General features: G+C 41.2%; 1 protein-coding gene across 4 annotated transcripts in view; it reads left to right on the top strand.

The window, feature by feature from the left end:
- The window catches only part of LOC132830315 (SH2B adapter protein 2), a 128,728-nt gene that overhangs the window by 45,501 nt on the left and 55,997 nt on the right, over positions 1 to 27,230 (top strand). For all 4 annotated transcript variants that reach the window (XM_060847914.1, XM_060847913.1, XM_060847915.1 and 1 more), the window contains one exon: positions 21,319 to 21,420. In XM_060847914.1, coding sequence (XP_060703897.1) covers positions 21,319 to 21,420 — 102 coding nt within the window. The remainder of the gene's footprint in view (positions 1 to 21,318; positions 21,421 to 27,230) is intronic.

Below are 27,230 nucleotides of genomic sequence, written 5' to 3'. Positions count from 1 at the left end.
AATTACACCTCTCTATTTGCCCCGTAAAGGGTGATGAGTGGCTGCCTTGAACCACTACAGTCTTTGGGATGTAGGATCACCCACAATGCCATTAGGAAGGGAATTCCAGGATTTTTACCAAGGGGCATTAAAGGAATGTGATATATCTCTGAGTCAGGATGGTGAGTGTCTTAGAGGCAAACTTGCAGATAGTGGTGTTCCCATGCATCTGCTGCCCTTGTCACAGAGTCCTACAGCATGAAAACAGGCCTTTGACCTAAACTTGTTCATGCTGGCCAAAATGTCTGTCCACCCTCACCCCACTTCCCTGCACTTGGCCCATATCCTTCTAAGTGTTTTCTATCTATATATTGGCTTTTTAAATGTTGGTAATGTATCTGCCTCAACCACTTGCACTGGCAGCTCATTCCATATGTGTACCACCCTGTGTCCATCTAGATGAGAGTAGTTGTAGGTTTGGAAGTTGCTATTGAAGGAACTTGGTGAGCCATTGCAGTGCACCTTGTAGGTAGTACGCTGCTACTGAGCATTGGTGTGGAGGGAATGGATTTTTGTGGACGTGGTGCCAATCAAGCGAGCTATTTTGTCCTGGATGGGGTCAAGTTTCTTGAGTGTTGTTAGAAAATAGGAAGTCTTTCAACACACTCCTGACTTGTGCTTTGTAGATGGTGAACAGGCTTTGGGGAGTCGGGAGTTGAATTAATCGCCACATTTGATCTTGCACGAACTGCCATTTGCAGAAGTGATTTTCAAACTTCTATTACCCTTGCTATGGGTAAAGGTTATCTCTCAAATGTAGAAATATTCAGCCTAAATGATTACGCAACAGCAAACTCTAGAGAGAGATGGTGCAGTTTTGTGCTAAACTTGAGTATAAATAGTTAGCAAACTGTTAAATAAAAAATTCTGTATCAGTGGTGCTGGAAGAGCACAGCAGTTTACGCAGCATCCAACGAGCAGCGAAATCGACGTTTCTGGCAAAAGCCCTTCGGCTTTTGCCCGAAACGTCGATTTCGCTGCTCATTGGATGCTGCCTGAACTGCTGTGCTCTTCCAGCACCACTGATACAGAACCTGGTTTCCAGCATCTGCACTCATTGATTTTACCTATGTTAAATAAAAAAGCCATCCCCATGGACTTTAGTCTGTGTAAATCCTATCAAGTTGACAACTTTGAAGAATCCAAACCATGATAACAGACTTGTGTGTTAAAATGTTTCCTAATTTCAATCCTGAAAGGAGGCTGGGATTTTAGATGATGTTCCTGGCCCTGGATTTCTCATCCCAGCAAAAATATTTTCTTTTTATCTGGTTTCTTCAGCATCTTGAAAACTTGGATCAAGTCATCTCTTAACCACTCAGAATCCAGGAATCACCTCTAATTGGTGTAAATTTACAACATAATTGAATCCTTGGAGTCCAGTACTATTTTGTTAAATCTACATTGCACTTCTTCCATATTGTTTAATGTCTCTTGCTGAATGTATAATGCCCAGAACTGCTCACAGTTACTCCTCCTGGTGTGGTCTGGTCACAGAGCTCTGTTTAGTTGTAACTGGGCTTCTGCTCCTTGTACTTGGATCCTTTAGGAATAAAGACCGGCATTTCATTAGCATTCCTGAATAAATTCTGAATCTTCCGTGACATTTTAATAATCCATGTAGTTGGACCTCCAAGACTTTTTTTGGCTCTTGACACTTTCTTCATTTTTCTAAGTTCTCTTGAGATCTTTTTAAGGTGCAAAGTACAGTGGAGGTGATGGTGTCATGGTCATGTCACTGGAGTAGTAATCCAGAAGACCTGGTTAATGTTCAGGGCAGTCCAGTGCTCTAATGGTTAAAGCACCTGGCTTTGGTTTGGAATGAACTGTTATCAGAAGAATACAGCATCTTTATGGTAGTCAGCTGGTTGGTGTCTGGTTTTGAGTCTTGGTTTTGGTCCTGGCTTCAAATTGTGGACAATGCCTCATGTAGTGTCAGCCATTTTTAAAGGCACAGGTAAAAAGTGGGTTGAAGAGCTGACGCAGAGTTCAGAGAGTTAGGGAAATTTACAAAGCAGAACCTCAAAAACAATCATCTCAGGATTACTCCTACGTGCTAGTGAGCATTTGAAGTTGATGAAGTGAACATGCAGCTGGAGAATTGTTTTGGAGGGAAGGCATCAGATTTCTGAGGCAATGGGACTGGTTCAGGGACAGGTGGTGTCTGAAAAACTAGATAGATTGAGAGTAACGGGACTAGGACTGCTGTCGGAGATTTGTTGGGCTATTGGGGTGGTTTTATACTGTCTTGTAGGAGGGATGCGAACCTGAGGGCTAACCCAAATTGGAAGGAAGTAAATTTGAAAATCTTCCAGGGAGACTAGACAGCAGGTGAAACAAAGCCAAAGTTGTGTATGTTTAGAATGTGAAATGATGTCAAAAAGACGATGTTCAGGATAATTTCCCTGAATGCACATAGCATTCATAACAAGGTCAACATTCTAAAGACATAAACAGAGATACAGCGGTATGATCTAATTGTGTTACAGAAGCATGGCTACATGTAAATCTTTTCTGAACCCTTTCAAGTGTAGAAGGCTGTTTCCAGGGCTGGAGGGTTTGAGCTATTGGGAGAGGCTGAACAGGCTGCGGCTGTTTCCCTGAAGTGTGGAGGTTGAGGGGTAATCTTATAGAAGTTTGTAAAGTTATGAGGGGCACAGATAGGGTGAATAGTCAGATCTTTTCCCTAGAGTAAGCGAGCCCAAACTAGAGGGCATAGGTTTGAGAGAGGAAAGATTTGATATAAAGGACAACGTTTTCACAGAGGGTGGTGTGAATATGAAATGAATGCTAAAGGAGGTGATGGAGGCTGGTACAATGCAACTTTTAAAAGGCATCTAGATAGATATAGGAATGGTTTAGAGGGATATGGGCAAAATGCTGGCAAATGGGACTAAATTAATGTAGAATATCTGGTCAGCATGGATGGGTTAGACTGAAAGATCTGTTTCCATGCTGTACCTCTCTATGACTCTATAACTGTTTACTGTAATCCAGGTGTGGTCTGACTAGTGCCTTATACACTTTTAGAAAGACCTCCATATCACTTTATCCGCCATTCTCTTTGAAACAAAGACCACCATTCTGTTTGCTTTCCCTATTACTAGCTGAACTTGAATGCTAGCTTTTTGTGCTTTGTGCCTGGGGGTGCCCAAATCCTTCTGTTCCTGTAGCTTTCTTCCGTCTTTCTCCATTTATGTAATATTCAGCTCCTCAACCCTTTTTTGTCAAAGTGTATAACCTCACATTACATTTCATATGCCACGTTTTTGCTCAATTCTTTTAACCTCTGCCATCCTCACTATTTGCCTTCCCACTTATCTTTGTGCAAAGTTGGTGACAGTACTTTCACTTTTCTCATCCAAGACATTAATATATGTTGTAAATAACTGTGGCCTCAGCACTGATCCCTTTGATACTCCATTATAGTTGCCATCCTGAAAATGCCCTCCTTATCCCAAATTGTCTATATTCTATTAGTTAACCATTCTCTATTCATTGCAACATACTATCCCCCAGCTCCATAAGCTCTTCTCTCAGCACGGTCCCAGTGACACCCTCTCACCAAAACAACTTGCTTCTATCCCAGATCCCTGTAGGTGGCACGATTAATTAATAGGGTAGTTAAGAAGGCATAGGGGACACATGTCTTTGTTAATCAAGACAGTTTTTTAATTCTAAAAATATACTTTAATCATAAAAAATCTTTAAATACATACATAGTAACTAGAATAGTTTGATTCTGTGGAGTCCTTTGGATATTGAGAGCAAACAGACAGTGAAGTTTGACTCTCCTGACAGTTCCTATAACCCATAGACATTTCTTTCTTACGCAAAATACAATTTACGTACATTTGAGGCACTGGGAGAGTCTGATAACTAATGCTCCCCCAATTGTACTTTGGTGAAAAGACAGTCTTTCTCCACTGTGTCTTGACAGCAGCTGCCCCAAGCTTTAGTTCATCCCTCAACATGTAGCCCTGGCCCTTGGAATGGACCAGGCTGCAACACTCTGTCAGGGTCAGCACCTTGCTCTGAAAGACCAATGGATTTCAGGCAAACCAAAGAGCATCTTTCACCAAGTTGGTTGTCCCGGCACAGTCAATGTTTGCCTCCGGTGTGCATCCCAAGGGTCAGACCAAAGAGCAGCGAGTCCCGCGTGACAGAGCTGCTTGGGGCAAACTTTGACAAGAACCACTCCAGCTCTCTCCAGACTTTCTTTGCAAAGGCACATTCCAGAACATGTCTATCAGTCTCTACTCAGGGGTAGCATGTGGCGGCACACTCCGATTGGCTATACCCGAAAGATCTGACTGGTAGTGCCCTCCTCACCACCAACCAAGCAATGCCTTGGTGCTTGTTGGAAAGCTGTGACTTTGAGGCATTCTGCCAAATTACGTTTGATAGTTATTCCCTGAGCAGACTGACAGGATCCACCCTCTCCTTTTACTGCAGGGTCTCTAGGATCCTATGTACTAGCCACTTCCTAAAGGACTTGTGGTCAAAGGTGAATTTTCCCTTTGCACATTTCTCCACAAAGGACAGATGATGCAGAATAATCCAAGTACTTGGAGCATTCTATAGTGCCAAGGCCAGTCCCATCCTTTGCAACACCAGGGTCAAGTAGAACTTCAGTATGGATTGATGCTTGTGTACTGAGAGTCTATGCACCGTCTGACACCGCCACACAGAAAGGTGGCCATTAGGAAGAGGGTAACATTGGGTATATGCTCAACCCCCATCCAAAACTCTGTACATGGTGTCCCCATGGACACTGTCCATCTTTGACCTCCAGATTAAATGGAAGATGGTTTGGGTGACTGTACTGGCACAGGTTCTGGGAATGGGCCAGATCTGTACCATGTGCAGCAACAGACAGAGTGCCTCGCACCTGATGACCAGGTTTTTACCCATAACAGAGAGGAACCTTAAAGCCTGTAATATCCTATCAAAGGCCTTCTCCTGCTCCAGGCTGATGAGGCAGGAGTCTACTTCCCTGTCTTGCATGTAGACGATTGTATCCCTGAGGAGAGCAAGGCTGTCTGAGATCGTCCTGCCCGGTACAGCGCAAATTTGGTCAGGGAGAATCACCAATCCCAGAACAGACCTGACCCGGTTAGAGGTGACCTTAGGCAGGATTTTGTAATCTGCATTCAACAGTGAAATTGGGTGCCAATTTCTAATTTCCACCTCCTTCCTTGTAGATAAGGGTGATGACACCTTTCTTCATGGATTCACACATGTTGCCTGTCAGAAGCACACAGTCGTACACCTCCAGCAGGTCCTGGCCAATCGAGTCCCTCAGAGTTGAATACAACTTGGCCAGTAAGCTGCAGCTTCCATGGGTTTTGTTCTTTTCTAATGACTCGAGGGCCTTGGTCAGCTGATCCCAGTCTGTTATGGACCAGATGCCTTCAAATTATTTTCAGAAGGTAGCCTCGACTCTAACTTAATCTTATTTTAAAGGCATTTGTGAAGTGAGTGTTCCAGGTATGATGCAACTAGTTAAACCACTTAGCTTTAAGCGAAACAGAATTTATTTAAACACCTGGGAACTATAGAGCAGTGAGCCTATCATCTGTGGTGGATAAATTACTTGAGAAGAATACGAGAGACAAGGTGTACATGCATTTGGAAAGGCAGGGTTTGATTAGGAGTAGTCAGCATGGCTTTGTGCGTGGGAAATCATGCCACACAAATTTGTTAGAGTTCTTTGATAAAGTGACCAGGAAGATTAATGAGGGGAGGGTAGTAGGTGTAGTCTATATGGATTTCAGTAAGGCTTTTGACAAGGTCCCATATGGTAGGCTGCTCTTGAAGGTTAGATCGCATGGAATCCAAGGTGAACTGGCAAATTTGGATACACAATTGGCTTGTTGGTAAGAAGCAGAGGGGAATAGTGGAAGGAAGCTTGTCAGACTAGAGACTTGTGACTAGTGGAATGTCTCAGGAGTTGGTGCTGGACCTATTCCTGTTTGTTAGCTATATCAATGATTTGGATGACAATGTACAAGGCTTGATTAGTAAGTTTGTGGATGACAGGCAGCATTGTGGGCAGTGAGGAAGGTTATCAGAAATTGCAGCGGGACCTTAATCAGCTGGGAAAGGAGGCTGAGAAATGGCAAATGGAGTTTAATATCGATAAGTGTGAGGTCTTCCACTTTGGAAAGTCAAATCAAGATAGGAGTTCTTTGGTGAATGGAAGGGTCTTAAGGAGTGTAGTGGAACAGTGGAATCTAGGAATTCAAGTACACGGTTCGCTGAAAGTGGAGTCACAGGTAGACAGGGCAGTGAAGAAGGCTTTTAATACACTGGCCTTCATCAGGCAGGGCACCGAGGATGAAAGTTGGAAAGTCATGTTGCAGTTGTACAGGATGTTGGTGAGGCCGCACTTTGGATATTGTCTTCAGTTTTGGTCACCCTGCTATAGGAAGGATGCTATTAAACTGGAAAGAAATTTACAAGAATGTTGCTAGGACTGAAGGGTCTGAGTTACAGAGGGAGGTTGGACAAGCTAGGGCTTCTTTCTTTAGAGCGTGGGGGAATCTTATGGAAATGTATAAGATCATGAGGCGTGGATAGGGTGAATGCAGTCAGTTTTTCTCCCTAGGGTTGGGGATTCGAGGGCATCAGTTTAAAGTTAGAGGGGAAAGAATAAAAGGGAACCTGAGGGGCAATGTTTTTACACAGAGGGTGGTACGCATATGGAATGAACTGCCAGTGGAAATGATTGAAGTGAGTACATTAACAACATTTTAAAAGACATTTGGATAAATGCATGGATAGGAAAAGATAGAAGGATCTGGGCCAAATGCTGGGAAATGGGGTTAGTGTGGATGGACATTTTAGTCGACATGGACCAGTTTGGGCCAAAGGGCCTGTCTCTGTGCTGGATGACACTATGACTCAATGATGACGGTTGAAGCTGATCAAATGAACAAAAGAAAGTGGAACTTTAGAATAATGTAACTATTGGAAAACGTAACCGAGCCGATACAGTAACTATTTTAATTAACTGTTCCAGGACAGTACCATCGCAGAAACACCTTGGCAAAAATTTAAGTTCAGCTTCTCACAGGCAGTAGGGAGCAGCATCCAGAGAGATTTCAGAAGAAAGCCAGAGGAGTTCTTTACTGCAGCTGGAAACTCACCTGGTCTCGCATCTTGTGACTGCGACAGCTAAAAGCAAATCAGATAAAACCTGAACTGAGAGAATTGGCCGCTCCCCTTCTGTTGTTAAACTAGACACTGCAGTACCTCTGCCTTTATGACCTCTCTCTTCTTTTTAAAAAAAAATCAAGGTAAAAGTAACCTTTAACTGGTAGCATCGTCGCACTTCCCTCCTCAAAATAAAATGAACCATGAGTATACAAAGATGGCTTCATTTTAAACTCCTTAATCTTACTCTGTTAGTACGCTACAACACATTGACTCTAAACGTACAAACATTCATTACTGCATTCTATTTCTATCCATTAACACCTCTGTCTTTTTTCATCCAAGTCTCGACAACACATTGGCAATTATGTTTTCTCATCCTGCCACATGCATAATTTTCAAATTGAAGGCTGCAATAATAAACTCCATCCAAACAATCTGGAATTTTTGTCCTTATATTTCTCTAAAAACTGATTTTTATGATCAGTACATACAATTGTCCCAGATACATTACTGGCAACATAAATGTGGAAATGTAATGCCAAAACCATGCTAAAGGTCTCCTTCTCAATTGTGGAATATTTCTGTTGATGAATGTTCAGTTTCCTGGAAAAATATCCAGTAGGTCTTTCTATCTTCTCATCATTCTGTAAACAACACCGACACCCACATCACTCGCATCAATAGCTATCTTGAATAGCTTTGCATAATTAGTTGTGACTAACACTGGAACAGTGGTCAATACAGTTTTTAGGCAATCAAATGCCTCCTGAGTCTGCCATTCACAGAAATTTTCTCTACTACTTCAATAAGTCAGTGACTGCTAAAATTTGCAATGAATTTCTGAAAAAAACCACTCTATCCTCGGAATTGTAGTATCTCTTCATCAATGGTATGGGGAAACTCCCTAATAACCTTTTTGTTTTTACATTCTGTGCAGCCATTTGTCAGAGTCCGATAACATAGGCCAGGAATGTGACTTGGACTTTAGCGAATTTACTCTTAGCCAGGTTTATCACCAAACCTGCCTCCCGAAGTCAATGTTCCTTCCATGTGTGACAAAAAGTCTTCAGGTCATCAATGTATCTCACACGATTAGATAATCCAGAAATGACTCAGTTGGTTAGTCTTTGGAATGTGGCTGATGCATTTTTCTTACCAAATGGCATTACTTTAAATCGGGACAATCCATTTGGTGTTATGAAAGCTGTAGCTGTCTTCGCTCTTTCAGATAAAGCTATCTGCCAATATCCTTTAAGTAAGTCCAACTTAGTAATACAAGTTGCTTGTCCCACCTTCTGAATGCAGTCTGCCAAATGTGGAATCGGATATGGATCAGACTTTGTAACTGCATTGACTTTGTGATAGTCCACACATAATTATTAGGTACCATCTGGTTTTAGTACCATTACTTTGGGTGACCTCCAGTTACTGCAACTCACTTTGATTATGTTGTCTTGGAGCATGTGTTCAATCTCTTTTTGAACCTGTGCCAACTTTAGAGGGTAAAGTCTGTAAGGATGTCGCTTAATTGGAACAGCATTTCCTAATCTATGTTATGCATTATTAGACAAGTACTTCCCAACTTATCCTCCGATATCTCCCCATGTGATAGTAATAACTCTTTCGGGTCACTTCAGTTTTCCTTTGGAAGGTATCTCAATAATTTATCCCAATTTTGGAGAACTTCCTCATTGTCCAATTTAATTTGAGAAATGTCCAATTCTGAATCTGCTGAACTTGATTCTTCACTTTGTGTTATAACCATTAACATATTCTCCTTTGCTTTCCTTATCTGTCAAAATACCTTTTGAGCATATTCACATGATATTTCTTTCGATCTGGAATCCTTACCAAACTGTTCACCTCACTCAGTCACCTTTAAATTTGATAAGATCCACTCAACCTTGCTTTTAAAAGTTCACCTAACATTGGAAGCAACACTAACACTTTATCTCTGTTAGCAACATTGCAAGATTTTGATTTTTTGACTGTTTCCTGTTGCATTATATGCTGTGATATTTTTAAATGCTGTCTAGCCAACACCCCAGCTCTATTTAATCATTCCCTAAAACTTGACACAGTCCAAGTCTGTGGTCTCTGAATTCTGACTCACCAATTTCTCCTGTATTAATTTCCGTGGTCCTCACACCTTATGCCTAAAAGCTAATTAATGAACTGAATTTGGTCAATTCATTTAGTGCATCCCTAATGCCAAAAAGTACAAACTTAATTCCTTTATCCCAATCCTCTAGATAATCTTGACTATAAGCACTTAACATAAAGCACAAACTTTAAAGTTTGATGCCACCTTTCTAATGCTCTCTGCAATTCTGGATGGTATGTAGTGGATTTGAATTGTTTTGTTCCTAAGCTGTCCATAATTTCGTAAATAATTTTGATGTAAAATTTGACCCTTGATCTGACTGTATCTCTGTGGGTAGTCTATATCTAGTGGAAGATTTGAGTACCTCTTCCACAATCCTTTAAGCTGTAATGTTGTGTATTGAAATGGCCTCTGGAAATCTAGTGGACTCATCCATTATTGTTAACAAATACTGATTCCTAAGTTTTTTTTAGGTAGGTGTTTTACATAATCAAATTTGACACATGTAAAAGGTTTCTCAAATGCAGGAATGGGTATTAAATGTGCTGGTTTTATTACTGCCTGATGTTTTCTAATTATTTGACATGTATGACTTGTCTGTCAAAAGTCAACTACATCCTTATGCAGTCCAGGCTAGTAAACATGTTTTTGTATTTTGGCTTAAGTTTTTCTTACTCAAAACCGACTAGCAATTGGTAATTCATGTGTTACCCACAACACCTCCTTTCTATAATGCAACTTGATGAACTTCTGCCCATTTCTCATCTGTCTGAATATGTGATGGTCTCCATTTCCTCAACAAGACATCATTTTTAAGATAGTAGCACTTGGGAATACATGCAGATTCTTCTGTGTATGCTTTTCAATACAATTGCTTCTGTTTTTCATCTTTCTGTTGTAACTCAGTTAATTTCTCTGAGCTAAAAATATTTACTTTGTCCTCCACCTGTTCCTGTTTTGTTTCAACTATTTGATCAAACATGATCTCTGATAATCCTACTTCAACTTTCTTATCTGTATTCTTTGATTTCTCCTCCTGTTTCGGTTGGTAGCTTTGTTACCTTGTTACCACAGTCAGTCAGGAAAAATCCCAGGATATACTTTGCGATACCTCCATTGCCTGATTCTCCAATGGCGCTTCAACCTCATTAAGCAGCACTCCTACCTGTGATAGAGCTTCTTCATTACCAAAGACACATTGTATTCCTGGAGCTGAGAGTTTCTCCAGTACTCCTCCCACCAATTCTCCACTTTTCATAGGACACTCTAACCTCACTCTACATAGGAGAGCATTTCTCATCTCACCATGAATTCTATATACTAGCACTTCTGGCAATAGTCATTCTGAGTTGCATATCTCCTCATCTCAACATCAAAGATCGACATGATCTTGTATCTGTTAATACTGTAGCTTTGCTGGCTGCTGCTGTGAATAAACCTTGCTTTCGCAATTAAATGGTTAAACAAGATCTGGCACGTCCTTCTCAACCAACCAACCTCCACCATGCTCTCCTTTATCACCTTAGCAAATCCACTGTTTTTCCTATGTCCGTCTTGGTAGTGCCTTTTTTAAACTACCAACACCATAACTTCATGTGACCTGTATTATTGCAATGAAAATACCGGAGTTTTTCAACTTCTCTTCCTCTTCATGTGTTTCAGTTTTACCCTGTGATAACCTATCTTTATTATCTTCACTGAGATCTACCACCTGAGGATTTCTTTTCTTTTCTCCCCAAATTCCTATCCCTCACAGATAGACGTTGATGTCAGAAGCCATACTTTATGCATTTGTTGATAAATCAATCAGTCATTTCAGCTGCTAATCTTGCCATTTTAACTCTTGTCTTCCACATGAGTTCTCACTACTTCAAGAAGTGAATTTTGAACTCCTTCAAAATAACCTGTTGGACTATAAACTGAATTGTGATCTTTAACTTTGTACACCCCAGTCCAACATTGGCATCTCCAAATACAAAATAATTGTCTCTCTTTGAGTGTCATATATCTGATCTATATTTTTAATAGATCTTCTCTATCTATAAAAATTACTTTGTTTGATCCTTTCCTGATGAAGGGCTTATGCCCGAAACGTTGAATTTCCTGTTCCTTGGATGCTGCCTGACCTGCTGTGCTTTAACCAGCAACACATTTTCAGCTCTGATCTCCAGCATCTGCAGACCTCACGTTTTCCTTGATCCTTTCAAACTCAATGTATGTTTGACTAGGGTCCCTCCTTAGATTCCTGAAACATTGCCTGTAGGCTTCTGGCACAAGCTCATATGCCCTTCCGATGGCTTTCTTCACCACCTCATACTCCTCAGATACCTCTTCTGACAGTGACTCAAATACTGCACTAGCCCGACCTACCATCTCTTTTTGGATCAACAAAACCCACATCTGCAATGGCAACTTCATTTTTATTAGAGTAGATTAGATTAGGTTACTTCGTGTGGAAACAGGCACTTTGGCCCAACAAGTCCACACCGACCCTCTGAAGAGCAACCCACCTAGACCCATTCCCCTACATTTTACCCCTTCACCTAACACTACGGGCAATTTAGCATGGCCAATTCACCTAACCTGCACATTTTTGGACTGTGGGGGGAAACCGGAGTACCCACGTAGACACGGGGAGAATGTGCAAACTCCACACAGTCGCCCGAGGGTGGAATTGAACCTGGGTTCTCTGGCGCTGAGGGGCAGCAGTGCTAACCACTGTGCCACCATGCTGCCTTTTATTTTTAGCTTAGATTCCCTACAGTGTGGAAACAGGCCCTTTGGCCCAACCAGCCCACACTGACCCTCCGAAGAGTAACCCACCCAGACACGTTTTGTTTAGTCATATTCTCAAATGAAATGAAAAAGGCTTCTGCATCCTTCTCATCAAATTTAGGCAATGCTGGATGTATTTAAACAGATCCCCACCAGGCCTTTGGCTATGATGGGTTTGCTCATCATCGCTATCCTCCTCACTAAGCCTACTTTCTACCTTCACCTCCATCCTTTTAACGTCAACTTTCCTGTCTATTCATCATCTTCTGATGTTCAAATGCTCTTTCTCCCTTTCCTCGGTCTCTTTTTCTCTTTCTTTTGCTAGGGCCTTCCTTTTCTTCTCTTTTTATTCCTTTTTGCTTTGCTTTTAACCATAATTCAAACTGTTTCGGTCCTTTTCATGTTCAAGCTGCTTCATCTGCAATTGAATTCTAACCATTTCTAAAGATTCCGATGGCATTTTCAGTAAATTTTAAATTTTGCGCTATTGCTGTAATTGCCTCCCTTTTTCTCAGAAGAAGGCAATCCCAACTCCAGCTTGTTTGTAAATTCCAACAGCTTTGTTGTGCTCACTGTTTGTAAAGCCCCCAACGTCACTTCTTCTGCTCCCAGAAAACTCTTAGTGAGTGAAAGAGCCATCACTACACAAAGCAACTGAATACAACACCCGAAACAAAATTCATGAACACCAACCACTCGACATCTTTGAGTCCAACAACCCTAAACCCAAAGTGGAACTACAGAATCAATCCTGACAAGAGCCCCCAGTCTGTTATGGACCAGGCCGGATCCCCTCAAAATATTTTAAGAAGGTTGCCTAGACCCTAACGTCCTCTTATTTTAGAGGTAAATGTGAAGTGCATGTTCCAGGTCTGATGCAGCTGCTCGAACCATTCCGCTTTAAGCAAAACTTAATTTATTTAAATACTACAGTTGAAATACAAACAAAAGAAAGTAGAATTTAGAATAACTCAACTATTGGAAAACCTAACCAACCCCATGCAGTAACTATTAGTAATTAACTGTTGCAATGCAGTAACATCCCATAAACACCCCCCTTGGCAAAAAGGTAAATTCAAATGCAGATTCTTGTAGGTAGCAGGGAGCAGCAGTCGGAGATTTCAGAAGAAAGCCAGAGGAATTCTTTACTGCAGCTTGAAACTTCCCTGGACACTCTCTCATCTTGTGACGGCAACAGCTAAAAACTAGAAAAAAACTTGAACTAGGAGAACTGGCCCCTCCCCTTCTATTGTTAAACTAGACACTTCAGCCCCTCTGCCTTTATGACCTCTCTTCAAAAAAAAAGCCAAGGACAAAATAACCTTTTTAAAGTGACTGCATCGTCACAAGTCTCTCCTGCATGCTGTCATCGAAGACCTCCATGATAGAGAGCAGGACTGATTGGGACCGCTACGCTGTCTGTGGGCTTCATGACACAGTCTGGTACTCGAGGATTTGCGGATCGTCAGGATGTCAAACTGAGATGACATTACCAAACCAAACTTCTCCCTTTGAGGCTGCTGATAAATCAAGGCACAGGTTATAAGAGCAGGGAGATGGAGCTGTACAATACTTTGACTTAGGCCACAGCTGGAATGCAGATCTGTGTGCGGATCTGGTCACCACACTCTTGGAAGGATGTGATTAATACTTCAGGAAGTGCGGAGGAGATTCACCGGGATGTTGTCTGGGATGGAGTGGTTTAGCTATGAAGAAGGACTGAATAAGCTCGGATTAATTTATTAGGAGCAAAGAAGGTTGATGGGGACTTGATAGAGGTGTATAAGATTGTGGGACATGAACAGGGTGAATAGGAAGCCGCTTATATAAGCAGGTTTAGAGGAGATTTGAGCTTGGTGGGAACCTGGAATACACTGTCTGGGAAAGGTTGTTGAGATGGGAAACCTCCCAACCTTCTAAAACATACATGGGCGAGCACTCAAAATGTCATAATATTCAAGTCTATCGGTCCAGTGTGGCAAAATGGGGCTAGTGTAAGTATGTCAGTGCAGACTCTTCGGTGGCAGTGCTCCATGAACTGAAACCCACACTGGCCTTTAAGCCATATCTTTATCTCCTTATATTTTATTTACTGTCTGCAGTTTAACTGTTGCTTAGGTCATAATCTGCAGTTTAGTTTAGCTCCTGAATAAATGTTCCAAATGTTTCGGCAAAACCTCATTTGTAACCCTAACCAATGTGGATGACAATAAGTGGATCTCTCCCCTCCTGCTCCAAATTCTTCTCCAGTTCCCAAGGAGATGTCCTTAACCCTGGCACAAGGCAGGCAATACAGCATTCAGGACTCATGCCCATTACTGCAGACAGCAATACCTATCTCCCTAATTTATACAGTCCCCCTACCATTACTGCATTCCTGTTTCCTGCCCCCACTTGAATGGCTCCCTGTACCACAGTACCACTGTCAGTTCACTCATTGTCACAGCAATCCCCACTCTCATCCTCTCAGGATGCAAGAACCTCGTCACAGTTGGATAATTGCAGGGACTGAGGCTCCTTGAGAGCTGCTCATTGGGTCCCCAAACCTGCCTCACCTATCATCGCACCTTTCTTGTTGCTAATCATAGACCAAGATTCAATGACCTACTTTGAGGGGTGTGACTGTCTCTTGGAGTAAAGTGTCCAGGTTACCTTTCCCTTCCCTGATATGGCACAATATCTTCAGCCCAATATTAAAACTGATCTGATTGAAATCTCTAACAAGCAATTACAGAAAAGCTGATTTTTCCTTGGGAAACACTGATTAAATCAACAAAACTGTTCCTCAAGAAAAGTGGCAAGTTGACATAGAAATAGTCTCAGGAAGTTTGTCCGGTATGGATTGAAGCTCCTTCTGTCAAGAACAAGACCAGTGTGTATTTTTGGACTATCCTAGCTGTGATAATGTTCACTTTGACTCTGTTAATGATAGAAGGCACTCTATTCTCTGGCTTTTTCAGAGTGGCTCCAATTATTTTCAGTCACAAAGTTCTGGTATGTTGTTATGTACAGCAACGTACAGTTTTGGTATTCTTCAGAACTGTTCATAAACACTGTGTTGACTGGAGAATTCACAATTTCTCAATACTGCATGAAAGCTAAGATTGGGCTATTGTGAAAATCTTGCTGGATTAAACAGTGCCTCCTTTGTTCACCACCTTTTTGCTACAATTTAAAAGCCTACAGAGAATGATGTCCTCATAGACTTATGCATTCCCATCAAGTGTTATTGATAAATATCACTGTTTTATTTGCCAGCTCAGTAACAGATTGACAGTGGCATTTCATTTTATTTATGCAGAAGCTGTCTCTTTTTAACATCCTGTGACTCTTCACTTGCACATAATTAATTTATTGTCTGGAAAATGAAAAATGCCACAACTGGCAAGGGATCCTTTAAGCTTCAGTACCTATGGGGATCGACAGGGAGTTAGATTTGTTCTGTAGAATACCAGTGACACCTTTTATGGTACAAAAGATCCTTTTTTTTTAAACTACGGTCTCAAATTGTTTTGCATTTATGTTTCTGCCTCTCATTTGAAATTGTACCATTTAATTCATTGTTAGAATCCACACTGCTTTTTCATTGGAGTCATAGAACCCTACAGCATGAAGTCAGGCCCTTCAGCCCGAACTGGTCCATGCTGGCCAAAATGTCCATTCACGCTAATCCCATTTCCCTCCACTCGAGCCATATACTTCTAATCCTTTCCATAATATCCAAATGCTTTTTAAATGTTGTTAATAAATTATTTTTATTTTATTCTTTTTGTTAATTTTGGTGAGCTAAAATTGAATTTTTGGAATGTGGGTGACCGCTTGTGTTAGAATAAGAAAAACAGACCAAACAAGCTTTTTGTTTATTTGTGAGGCAGGACCTGGAAATTAATTGAAGGCTGTTCCTCAGCAAAATGGTTCTATAGACATTTCATCTAACAGCTAGCAGAAGTTGACTATTAGACGAGGAATATGGTGACAGTGTTAGCACTGCTGCCTCAGTGACAGGGGTCCAGGTTCAATTCCATCCTTAGGTGTTTGTTTATGTAGAGTTTGCAAACTCTGTCTACAAGGGTTTCCTTCGGGTGCTTCGGTTTCCTCCCACAGTCCAAAGTTGTGTAATCCAAAGGTTAGGTGGATTAGCCAAGCTATATTGCCCATAGTGTCAAGGGATGTGCAGGTTAGGTAGATTTAGCCATGGGAAATGCCATATTACAGGGATAGGTGGGGGCGGTGGGTCTGGATGGGATGCTCTTCGGAGGGTTGGTGTGGACCCAATGGGCTGAATGGCCCGCTTCCACACCATAGGAATTCCATGACCAAGATGTGTTGTACTTGCTGTGAAGGGAACGTAGCAGAGGTTCACTGAGCTGATGCAGGGAATTGGCAGTTTTTTGTCTGTGAGGGGAGATTGGTTTGACTGGACCTGTATTCACTAGAGTTTAGAAGAATAAAAGGAGATCTGCTTGAATTGTGTAAAATTCTAATGGAACCAGACAGACGAGGTGCAGGAAGGACACTTTTTTCCTAGTTGAGTCGAGAACTGGGATGGAGACTCTCTGGATACAAGAGTAGGCAATTTAGGACTGAGATGTGGAAACATCTGTTCACTCAGAGGGTAGTGAATCTATGGAATTCTCTCCCACTGAAGGCTGTGAAGGCCAAGTCACTGAATATATTTAAGAAATAAATAAATACATTCTTAGATATTAAAGACATCAAAGAAATGGGAAGAAAGTGGGAACATGATGTTAGGTAATTGATTAGCCATGATCACGTTGAATGATTGAGAAGTCTCACATGGCCAATGGCCTACTCCTGCTCCAGGTTTCTGATTTTGAAAGTTCATATATACACAATATCAACTCACAACCCTGACCAACTCTGTCCATTAGTTTATCATCGGTTAAATATGGTTTGACTTTAATAAATTTGTGCAAGCTGTCATGTACTAAACTAAACAGTTTGTGAACTCTGAAAGTTTCCCCAATGTTGACAAATTGGCTAACTAGCCGTTAATTGCTGGGTTTATCTCTTTGCCCATCTTGAACATTTACAATCCTCCACGGATCTGATACCACCCCATATCAATTGTCGAGGTAGAATTTCCATCCTTCAGATACCTAAAATGCATCACAACTGGATCTGCGAATGATTCCATTTTGAATGCTGCCAAACATCAAGTAGCTCCTCTTCTGTTTGTTTTTTAAAATTATATAGAATGTCTCTACAATTCCATTATTGATACATTGGCAACATTCTTTGCTTTAAGACAGATACACAGTATTCATTTGCAGGGAGCTCGGTATCGTGATAGTTGCATTCTTGTGCGAACCAGTGCTTAAAGTGTTGGCGATATACTCACGTTACAGACAACACACGTTTTAAAAGTTCACACTTTGCCAACAGTGTCCCCAATTCATCAATCGTGTTACAGTGAATATGCATTAATAAAATATGTCATAGCAAAACTACCTGTAATACATTAACCATGACCTCTGTGTCCATACGTTCATCTCCTTTTGATCCCTCATCAGTCTGGCCCTTTCTCATAACAGATCAATAATATAGAATCCCTACAGTGTGGAAGCAGGCCATTCAGCCCATCGAGTCCACAGCAACCCTCCAAGGAGCATCCCACCCTATCCCAGTAACCCTACACTTCCTATGACTAATCCACCTAGCCTCCACATGACTGGACATCCTGGGCAATTTAGTATGGCCAATCCACCCAGCCTGGACTGTTGGAGGAAACCCACTGCCTTGACACTCTTCCCATCCTCTGTAATCTTCAACAGCACCTATACCACCCCCAAACCCCCAATTTCTGTAATCTCCTCCAGCCCCATAAACACCTCCCTAACTCAAACCTCCCTTCCCGGTATGCCCCTCCCTATCTCTGTAAGCTCCTTCAGCCTCGACATCCAATTTGTGTCACCTCTTCCAGCCCCATCTCTGTAACTTCCTTCAGGTTCTACACCCCATCCTAGACCAAACCTCTTCCCACTCAGATGCAGGGAGAACGTGTAAACTCCACACAGTCATCCAAAGGTGGAATCGAGCCCTGGTCCCTGGTGTTGAGAGGCAACAGTGCTAACTACTGAGCCACTGTACTGCTCACGAATGTTTATGAACATTTTTGCACTCCACTGTATATTAGATCCCAGTTTATTCTTATAATCTATTATTGTCTGTTGTCCTTCCCTTTTTTAGTTTTCTCAGTCGTCTTTGCCTGCTGTAATGTGAAAAGTTCCAGTCTCCCAATGAAAGTAAAGCCTGATATCTCCGGCATTACTTTAGTGATTCCACCCAGCATCCTCTCAACAACCTTCCCTGTTCCTGATGTAAGATGCCAGTAACCAGTGACACTCCAGTCTAACCAATGCTGATTATTTGGTCAGGATTTAAATTCTATATCTCTATTGATAAGATTTCTACTATGTATCATTTATTTTACAGCTTTGTCAACTTCTCCCACTTACAAAGATTAGGTAACTGAGCTCTCCAGTCACTTTGCTCCTTAATTCTTTCCTCTCTTTATTCTTTCTCCCAAAATAGATCCTCCGCCCCCACCTCTCGCATACCAATTAAATGTTACCTGCCTGAATCATCCTGAATGTAAGCTTCCTGAATTACTAACCTGCTTGTGACTTTTAGATAAGGTGAACGACGAGGGTCTTTTCCCTGTGGTGGGCAAGTTCAAAACTAAGCATATTTTTTAAAGTGAGAATGGAAAGATTTAAAAGGGCATGAGGAGCAAATTTTTTACAGAGTGATTGGCATGGGGATTGAACTGCCAGAGTAGATGGTAGTTTCGGGTACAGTTACCACGTTTAAAAGACTTTTGGATGAGTTAATGAATAAGAAAGGATGGAGGGATACGGACCAAACACAAGCAGGTGGGACTACTTTAGTTTGGGAACATAGTCATCGTGGACTGGTTGGACTGTTTCGATGTCTTGAACTCGTCATCATCTAAACAACTCCGTAATCATGTCACTAAAGCAAAAGCCAAGTACTGAGGAGGCTGCAAATTAAAAAGGAAAATAGTGGATAAACTCAGCAGCAGTGGAAAAAAGAAACAATAAATGTTTTAGGTCAAGGCTGTTTCATCAGAAAGAATTCAACTGGTTCTGATGAAAAATCTTTGACTTTGGAGAGAAAAACAGTTAGTATTCAGATGTTGACAGATATGCTGAGCATTTTCAGTATTTTCTGTTTCTTTTTTTCCTTTTATTTTGGTGAATTTGCCAATTTGATATATTTCTAGGTCCAAATGCAAATTGTTTTTAAATATATTGAGAAGAGATTGCAGAACTGACTCTGGAACATCACTGTTTCCACAGGTCCAATCTGAAAACCATTTGTTAATCATAGCATTCAGTTTACTATTCATTAACCAGTTTCCCCTTCCAATGCTGTCACATTCCTTTTTACTCCTGTGTTTTTATTATTATCTGATTAGTTTAATAAATCTATGCAGGATGACAGGTTGACAGTAATCCATCCAGTGCAAAGACACAGACTAGAGGTTTTACAACAGTAGTTTGCATGATATTCCAGCTGCTAATTCCAGAACATGATCACGGGCTTTGCAATCCTTAGTATACAAATATTGCATCTCCATCATAGAACTGAACAACACTGAAAAGTCAAACAAACGTCATTTCAAATCAAACACTTGCATATAGTTACAATGCTTTTTCTTAACTCATTCTAAATTGATTACCAATGAGAAGTTTTGAGAAACATGTACAGTATGTGAGGATGTCGTATGTAAATTTTTCATGCTCAAAACCTGTAACAGAGAACCAAACTCTGTTCAACTCCAATCCATTTTCTTGTCCATTGATAATGGATAAACTGCTTGTTATAGGTGTCATATCAGCAAGATTGCTGTCTGACCATTGACAGATGGAGAGAGTCAATCAACACTCCTCTCTGAAGTGACACCGTGAGGTTGGTGGAAATGGTGCAGACCTCGGGGCTGACATTTGTGATCAAGAAGATGTAAGAACTTGAAAAAGAATTAAGCCATTTTTCTTCTTGAGCCTGCCCCTTCCATTCAAAGACTGATCTGGTTGTGGCCAGGATTCCTGGTCTGCCTGATATGACCTGAGATTCTCCTGTTGTTTTAAGGATCTTTTCAATTCTGGCTGGACAACAGGGAAAATGATGAAAGTGACAAAGTAGGATGAAATAAAATTGAACTGATTTAAAATTCTGAAGTATGGCATAGCTGGCAGAGGAAGTGGTAGAGCTGAGTACAATTAAAACATTTTAAAAGCCATTTAGACAGGTACATGAATAGGAACGGTTTAGAGGAATATGGGTGAAATGTATGCCAATGTGACTAGTTCAGTTCAGGAAGCCTGGCCAGCATGGGCGAGTTGGGCCAAAGGGTCTGTTTCCATGCTGTTTGATTCCGTATGGAAACCGTGCTATGGAGGTACCAGTGTCAGACTGGAGTGGCCAAAGTTAAAAATCTCACAGTACCAGGTTATAGTTCAACAGGTTAATTTGATAACATAAGTTTTCGGAGTGCTGCTCCTTCATCAGGTAGCTAGTGGGGCAGGATCACTGGACATAGAATTTATAGTGAAAGATCAAAGTTACATAAAACTGATGTGATGTATTGAGCAAACCTAGATTGCTGTTAAGTCTTAATCATATGGAATGGGTTGCAGGTTTCAATTCATTAATCTGTAAATCCCAGAACCTCTTTCAAGTCACATTCTTGAGATAACTTAAGGTTTATAATTATAAGCTGCATCCCCATTCTAAGTGATTAAGACTTAACAGAAATCTAGGTTTGTTAAAAACACCACGTGAGTTTTATGACACTTTGATCTTGTGCTTTAAATTCTGTGTCCTATGGTACTGCCCCATTAGTCCCCTGATGAAGGAGCAGCACTCTGGAAACTAGCACTTCCAAATAAACCTGTTGGACTATAACCTGGTGTTGTGTGAATTTTATCTACATGGATAGATAATGTGGTGTTGGAAAAAGCACAACAGGTCAGGCAACGTATGAGGAGCAGGAGAGTTGATGTTTTGGTCAGGTCCCTTTTATCTATGACTCTGTATGGATGGTGGGTAACTCTGTTAAGATAATCTGGCTTGAGCTTTCCTGTAATGTCTCAAGGATTACCTAGAGAAGGATTACTTGGTCAGTGTCTGAACTCTGCTAGATGCTTTGAAGTGATCAGTGACACATAATGACCTGAGTCTTTCTTTAACAGTCTACCAAGCCCAGAGTCAGCATCCCACTCTCTGCAATTGTCAAGGTCAGGACTACAATGCCGCTAGAAATGCCTGATAAGGACAACACCTTTGTGCTGAAGGTAAGTGTGGGATGTATGGGAAAGGGTGATTGTGTGACTAACCAGTGGCCTCATACCAGGTTTATACCACAAGCAAGAATGCGCATCCTTTCTTATTGAGCAGGTTGATCCTTCTTGGCATTGTTCAGAGGTTTTTCTTGAATATACATTTGAACCATTTGTGTTTTGTAAGATGAATATTTAAATATTTTCTGCCTACTCATATTCTTTCCGTAGCTTGGTTGATTAAAATATCTGATTGAAACTGGAATCATTTTGAGATGTGGTATTGTGCAGATATAAGACATTAAGGCCATCTCTCAGGCAACTAGGATCTCTTGGGTTCTTTCTATCTACTGTGTCTACAGCCCTCAATGTTTCATTCTGCAATTCAATTTCCCCTTCAGTATCCACTGTTCCAAAGAAAATAACTCCAGACTATTTAATTTTTACACAAAGCTCAATTCTCCAGTGGAGGCAAAATCCTCATAAACCTCTTCTGTATCATTTATAGTGAAATCATATTTTTCCTACAGCACAGAGACTAGAGTCGCATACAGTATTCCAGCTGTGAACTAACTAGAGTTTTATACAATTTGAGCATAACCTCTCAGCTTTTGTATTTTATGCCTCTCAGGTTATGTGAATGTGTATTCCAAGTTCTCTGTTCCTCTACACTTCTCAGTTTCTTCCCATTTATTGTATGTTTCCTTATCTTGTTAGCCCCAAATGCTTTATCCCTCACTTCTCCAACGTGAACTCTATTTGCCACTGTTCTGTTCATCTTGCTACTCCATTGATGTCTTCCTGCAGTCTACAACTTTCTTTATCGTGACCAAGCAAGTATCATTGGCGAATTTCTCATTCATGACTCATTCTAGTCCAGCTCATTGATAGATATGACAAACCGGAAGGGATTCAGTGCTCAGTGCTGGGGAGCCCCTGGAAACAACCTGATGGTCTCAAAAACACCTTTAGCCTGTTTCTCTTTGCTTCCTGCCTCTGAGTCAATCTTGGTCAAACTTTGGAGCATCCCCTGTGCTCCAACTAACCCTAAACCCCTCCTATTAAAAACATTAACTATATAAGAATAACGTAGAATCGGAGATTTATTTATATGAAATAAAGAGCTAATCTTTGATTAGAAATAGGACTGAATGACATCTCTAGGTTTTAGCCCAACAACCACCTGATGACGGAGCAGCACTCAAAAAGCTGTGCTTCCAATTAAATCTGTTAGACTATAACCTGGTGTTGTGTGATTTTTAACTTAGTCCAGTTGGCCACTGTCCTTACTCTTGCCTTTTCTTGATATCAAAAATAAAAACACAAATTTCTGGAAAAGCTCAGCAAGTCTGGCAGCATCTGTGGAGAGAAATCAGCCTTAACATTTCGGGTCCAGTGACCCTTCCTCAGAACATGCCAAACTGGGCTTTGCTGAGCACATGCTGCTTGATAGCACTGTTGATGATCCCTTCCATCATTTTACTGATAATTGAGAGTAGATTGATGAGGCATTGATTGGCTGAGTTGAATTCATCCTGCTTTTTATGTATAAGACACACCAAGGTTATTTTTCACATTGATGCCAGTGTTGTAGCTATTTGGAATGGAATTCTTTCCAGAAATCAGACTATTGAGAGAGACCTTAATAAAATATAGAACCAGAGTTAGGCCATTTGGGTTTTCTCCACAATTTGATCAAGGCTGATGGTTCTCAACCCTGTTCTCTTGCCTCCTCCCCATAACCTTTGATCCCCTGACTAATCAAGAACCTAACCTTCTCTTTCTTAAATACACTCAATGACTTGGCCTCCACAGCCTTTTGCGGCAATCATTTCCACTGATTCACCACCCTCTGGCCAAAGAAAGTCCTCCTTATCTCAATTCTAAAGCATTGTCCCTTCACTCAGACTGTGTCCCCATGGGTCCTAGTCTCTCCTATTAGTGGAAGTATCTTCTCCATATCCACTCTATTCAGGCCTCTCCATTTTCTGTACAATGAGATTCCCACTTATCCTTCTAAACTCCATTGAATGCAGACTCCGAGTCCTCAACCGCTCTTCATATGACAAGCCCTTCATTCCTGGGATTATTCTTGTAAACTTCTTTCGGACCCCTCCAAGGCCAACACATCCTTCCTTAGATATTGGGCCCAAACTGCTCACAATACTCCAAATGTGGTCTGACCAAAGCCTTATCCAGCCTGAGCAGCACATCCCTGCTGTTAAAACTTACACAACGCCAGGTTATGGTCCAACAGGTTTATTTGGAAGCACTAGCTTCCGAAGTGCTGCTCCTTCATCACACAACCCACCTGATGAAGAGGCAGCACTCCAAAAGCTAGTGCTTCCATATAAACCTGTAGGACTATAACCTGGTGCTGTGCTTTGTCTGCCCCAGTCCAGCATCGGCTTCTCCAAATCATCCCTGCTATTGTATTCTTATCCTTTCAAAATGAATGCTTACATTGTATTTGCCTTCCTAACTGCCAACTGAACCTGCCTGTTAACCTCAAGAGTCCCAAGTCCCTTTGTGATTCAGATTTCTGACACCTTTCTCCATTTAGAAAATATTCTATGCCTCTACTCTTCCTACTGAAGTACGTAACCTCACACTTTCCCACTTTGTATTCCATCAAGATTGAAATCACAGGCAGAGGTTAGCTAAGCCTGAAACTGCTTAGGAGTTCTTTTCTGGTGTTACTAGCAACCAACTAAAGACATCAGTGAATCAAAACCAGAAATGTTAGCAACATTTGTGAGATTCTGTAATGATTCATGTCCATGAATGGGATAACTGAGGGGCCATCACCAGGTCAAGTAGAGTGAGTATTAGTGATTTTCTTTTAAACCAAACTGGTTTAAGAGTCATATCATCTGAGATTCTTTTGTTGGCTTCACAGGAACGTTCACACAAATGCAAAATGTGACATTCTAAGGAGTTACTGAGTCCACTTTTGTTCTGGTAATTGCTGAACATTTATATAAACAGTCAACTTGCCCCCTCTGTATTCGGTGGACAAGAACCTAGCAAAAGTCCATTTGTTTTAAAAAAAGGAACTTAAGCAAGATGATATCATTTAAAAATAACTATTTAGAATCTCTCACTTCCTATCTTCTGGGCATTACAAGTAAATCTGGCCTTGTCACAATGCCTGTTGCATAATTTCCTCACAAAGACGTGACTAAATGTTGAGAGGGAGTTCTCATGAGCTCATTCCATGCAACAGGATGGTTCCACATTCCCAGTACCGGACTCTGTCTACACAATGATAGTGTTTTACGTTTAGCTAACAATTTGTCAGTATTCTCTCTGCAATGTTGTCAGTGCTTCAATTCCTTCCATACATCTTTGGTTGCCCTTAATATATAGGGATACTGGGGTCAATTGTTAAACAGCCCACCCCTCCCCCATCCTTTCGCATCATCTAACTCAGTAACCTCAGGGATTAAATCTGAGAGTTTTGGTACCATATGACTCAATTATTCACTTTCTGAACTATCGGGTTTGTCAGTGGAGCCAATTTTAAATGGTTAAATAAGAATTTGTGGGGGTGTGTGTGTGTGTGTATGTGGGTGTGTGTATATTCAGACATTATCCCACCAGGAGCAGTGCAATTGGCTTCAGGCAAGAATTTCCTGACTTGACTGTTATAATTAAATGTCTACATGGTTTCCTGGCAAGCATCAATTAATGATACATTTAATGGTCCCTGATGGGAAGAATCTTTTTTGCAATCTTAAATCAAAATCAGTGCAAAGAAACCATTGAAATGCTGAAAAAAACATAACCGACCTTCAACCAAGTGAACATGTTGATAACGTACTTCCAGCTGTTCTTTAATGCAGCAACTGCTTTAACTTTTAGGCTAGTCACGTTTTTCTTAAATGTATTTCTTCCTTTTTTGTTGTCACAGGTTCAGCACACAATTTACAAGAAATAATCAGTAAAACATTGGAGATTGTCTGTCTAGAATTGGTAGTACTGTTGTTCCAGGGTACTCTGCCCTCAATCTCATTACAACCTTGATCCAAATGTGGACAAAACAACTGATCCCCAGAGCGAAGGTGACAATGATGGCATTTGATAGAGGTTACATTTGACTGAGTGTAGCATCAAGGAGTCTGGCAAAACTGGAGTAATTGGGGGTTGAGGGAAAACTCTCCACCGGCTGGGATGATACATCCTAATAAAGAAGATGATTGTAGTCATTGGAGGTTAATCAGATCAGTTCCAGCACATCTGGAGTTCTTCAAGATAGCATCTTAGGCTCAACTAACTTCAGTTATTTCTCCTTCCTTCCATCATAGATTCAGAATTAATGATGTGCAATCATGAGCCAACAATGTTCAGCACCATTTGCGACTCCTCACATTTTGAATCAATTTGTAGACACATGCAGCAAGACTGGGGCAGCCTTCAGGCTGTGGCAGATAAGTGGCAAGAAACATTGGTATCACACTAGTACCAGGCACTGACCACCTGGAGATCGAGAGAGAATCTAATCAGTGGCATTCCCATCACTGAAACATTTACTTTATCAACATCCTGGTGGTCATCACTGATCAGGCAATTAATTAGATCAGGCCAATAAATATAGTGACTATGAAAGCAGGTCAAAGATGGGAAATTCTGATGGGGAATACCTCCCGCTCTAAGCCATTTACAGCCTGCCAATTCCTCTTTTTTTTTTGTCTAAAAAATTAATTGAGCTTGGGCATCACTGGCTGTGCCAGTATTATTGCCTGTACTCAGTTGAACATTTTGCAGTCATCGGCAACATTCACCTTTGACCTTCAATAGAGGCAAAATGTGAACTTTGACTCCCAAGCTAGTGTAGAATTTTCCTGCTAATTCCTAGTTTTGCTCGGTCACAATTGGTCAAATGCAGGCTTGATGTCAGTGTGTCTGTCGCACTCTCCTCACCTTTAGGAATAGAATTAGCTTTATTGTCACTTGGACTCAATGAATACAGTGAAAAGTCTGTATGTTGCCACTTGCAGTGCCTTCTTAGGTACAAAGGTACCTAGGCACATCTTTAGTTATGAGATTTTAGAAAATAGAGGAAAAAAAATGTCCAGTGTTACAGAAATAACAGTTCAGAACAACAGTCTTCCAACCTAGACCACGTTGAGACCTAGCCTTCAGTCTGCAACAGCCCTGGCTCTAGACTGCACAAGACTTCATCTTGCAGATCACTTTAGACTGCCACGCGCGACTGAGAGCGCCACCCTGGGAGGCTGTTGCAATAGTCCGGGAGGTCACCACACTATATCGGGAGATGACTACCAGAGGCCAGGAAGTCATCACACCATACTGGGATGCCTGGATTTGATGTCAGAGGCCAGGAATCATCATCTCTGGAATTCACTTCTTTTATCTGGGTTTGAACCAAGGATGTAATGACTGACTATAGCAAAAGCTGAACTAACTCATAGGTAACTCTATGCCGGAAACATTGACTCTCCTGCTCCTTGGATGCTGCCTTTTTCAGCACCACACTTTTCGATTCTGACTCTCCAGTATCTGCAATCCTCACTTTCTCCTAACTCTTAGTAAGTGTTCGGTTATTGCTGAGCAAGTGTAGCTTGACAGCACTGACACCTTCCATCACTTCACTGATGAATGAAAGTAGACTGGGGCAGTTATTGGCCAGATTGGATTTGTCCTGCTTTCTGTGGACATACCTTGGTAATTTTAGTATTGTAACTGTACATTTGTTGGAAAAATATAGTCATCAGTTGTGGGCATCACTACCGTCCATTCATAACTACTCTGGTTAGACTATTTCAGAGTGGAAATGAGAGTTAACCGTGTCACTGAGGGTA

Source organism: Hemiscyllium ocellatum, chromosome 31 (genome assembly GCF_020745735.1).
Source record: "Hemiscyllium ocellatum isolate sHemOce1 chromosome 31, sHemOce1.pat.X.cur, whole genome shotgun sequence".
Classification (NCBI taxonomy): Eukaryota; Metazoa; Chordata; class Chondrichthyes; order Orectolobiformes; family Hemiscylliidae; genus Hemiscyllium; species Hemiscyllium ocellatum.
The sequence above is the reverse complement of the archived record's forward strand: the minus strand, read 5'-3'. Positions and strand labels throughout refer to the sequence as shown.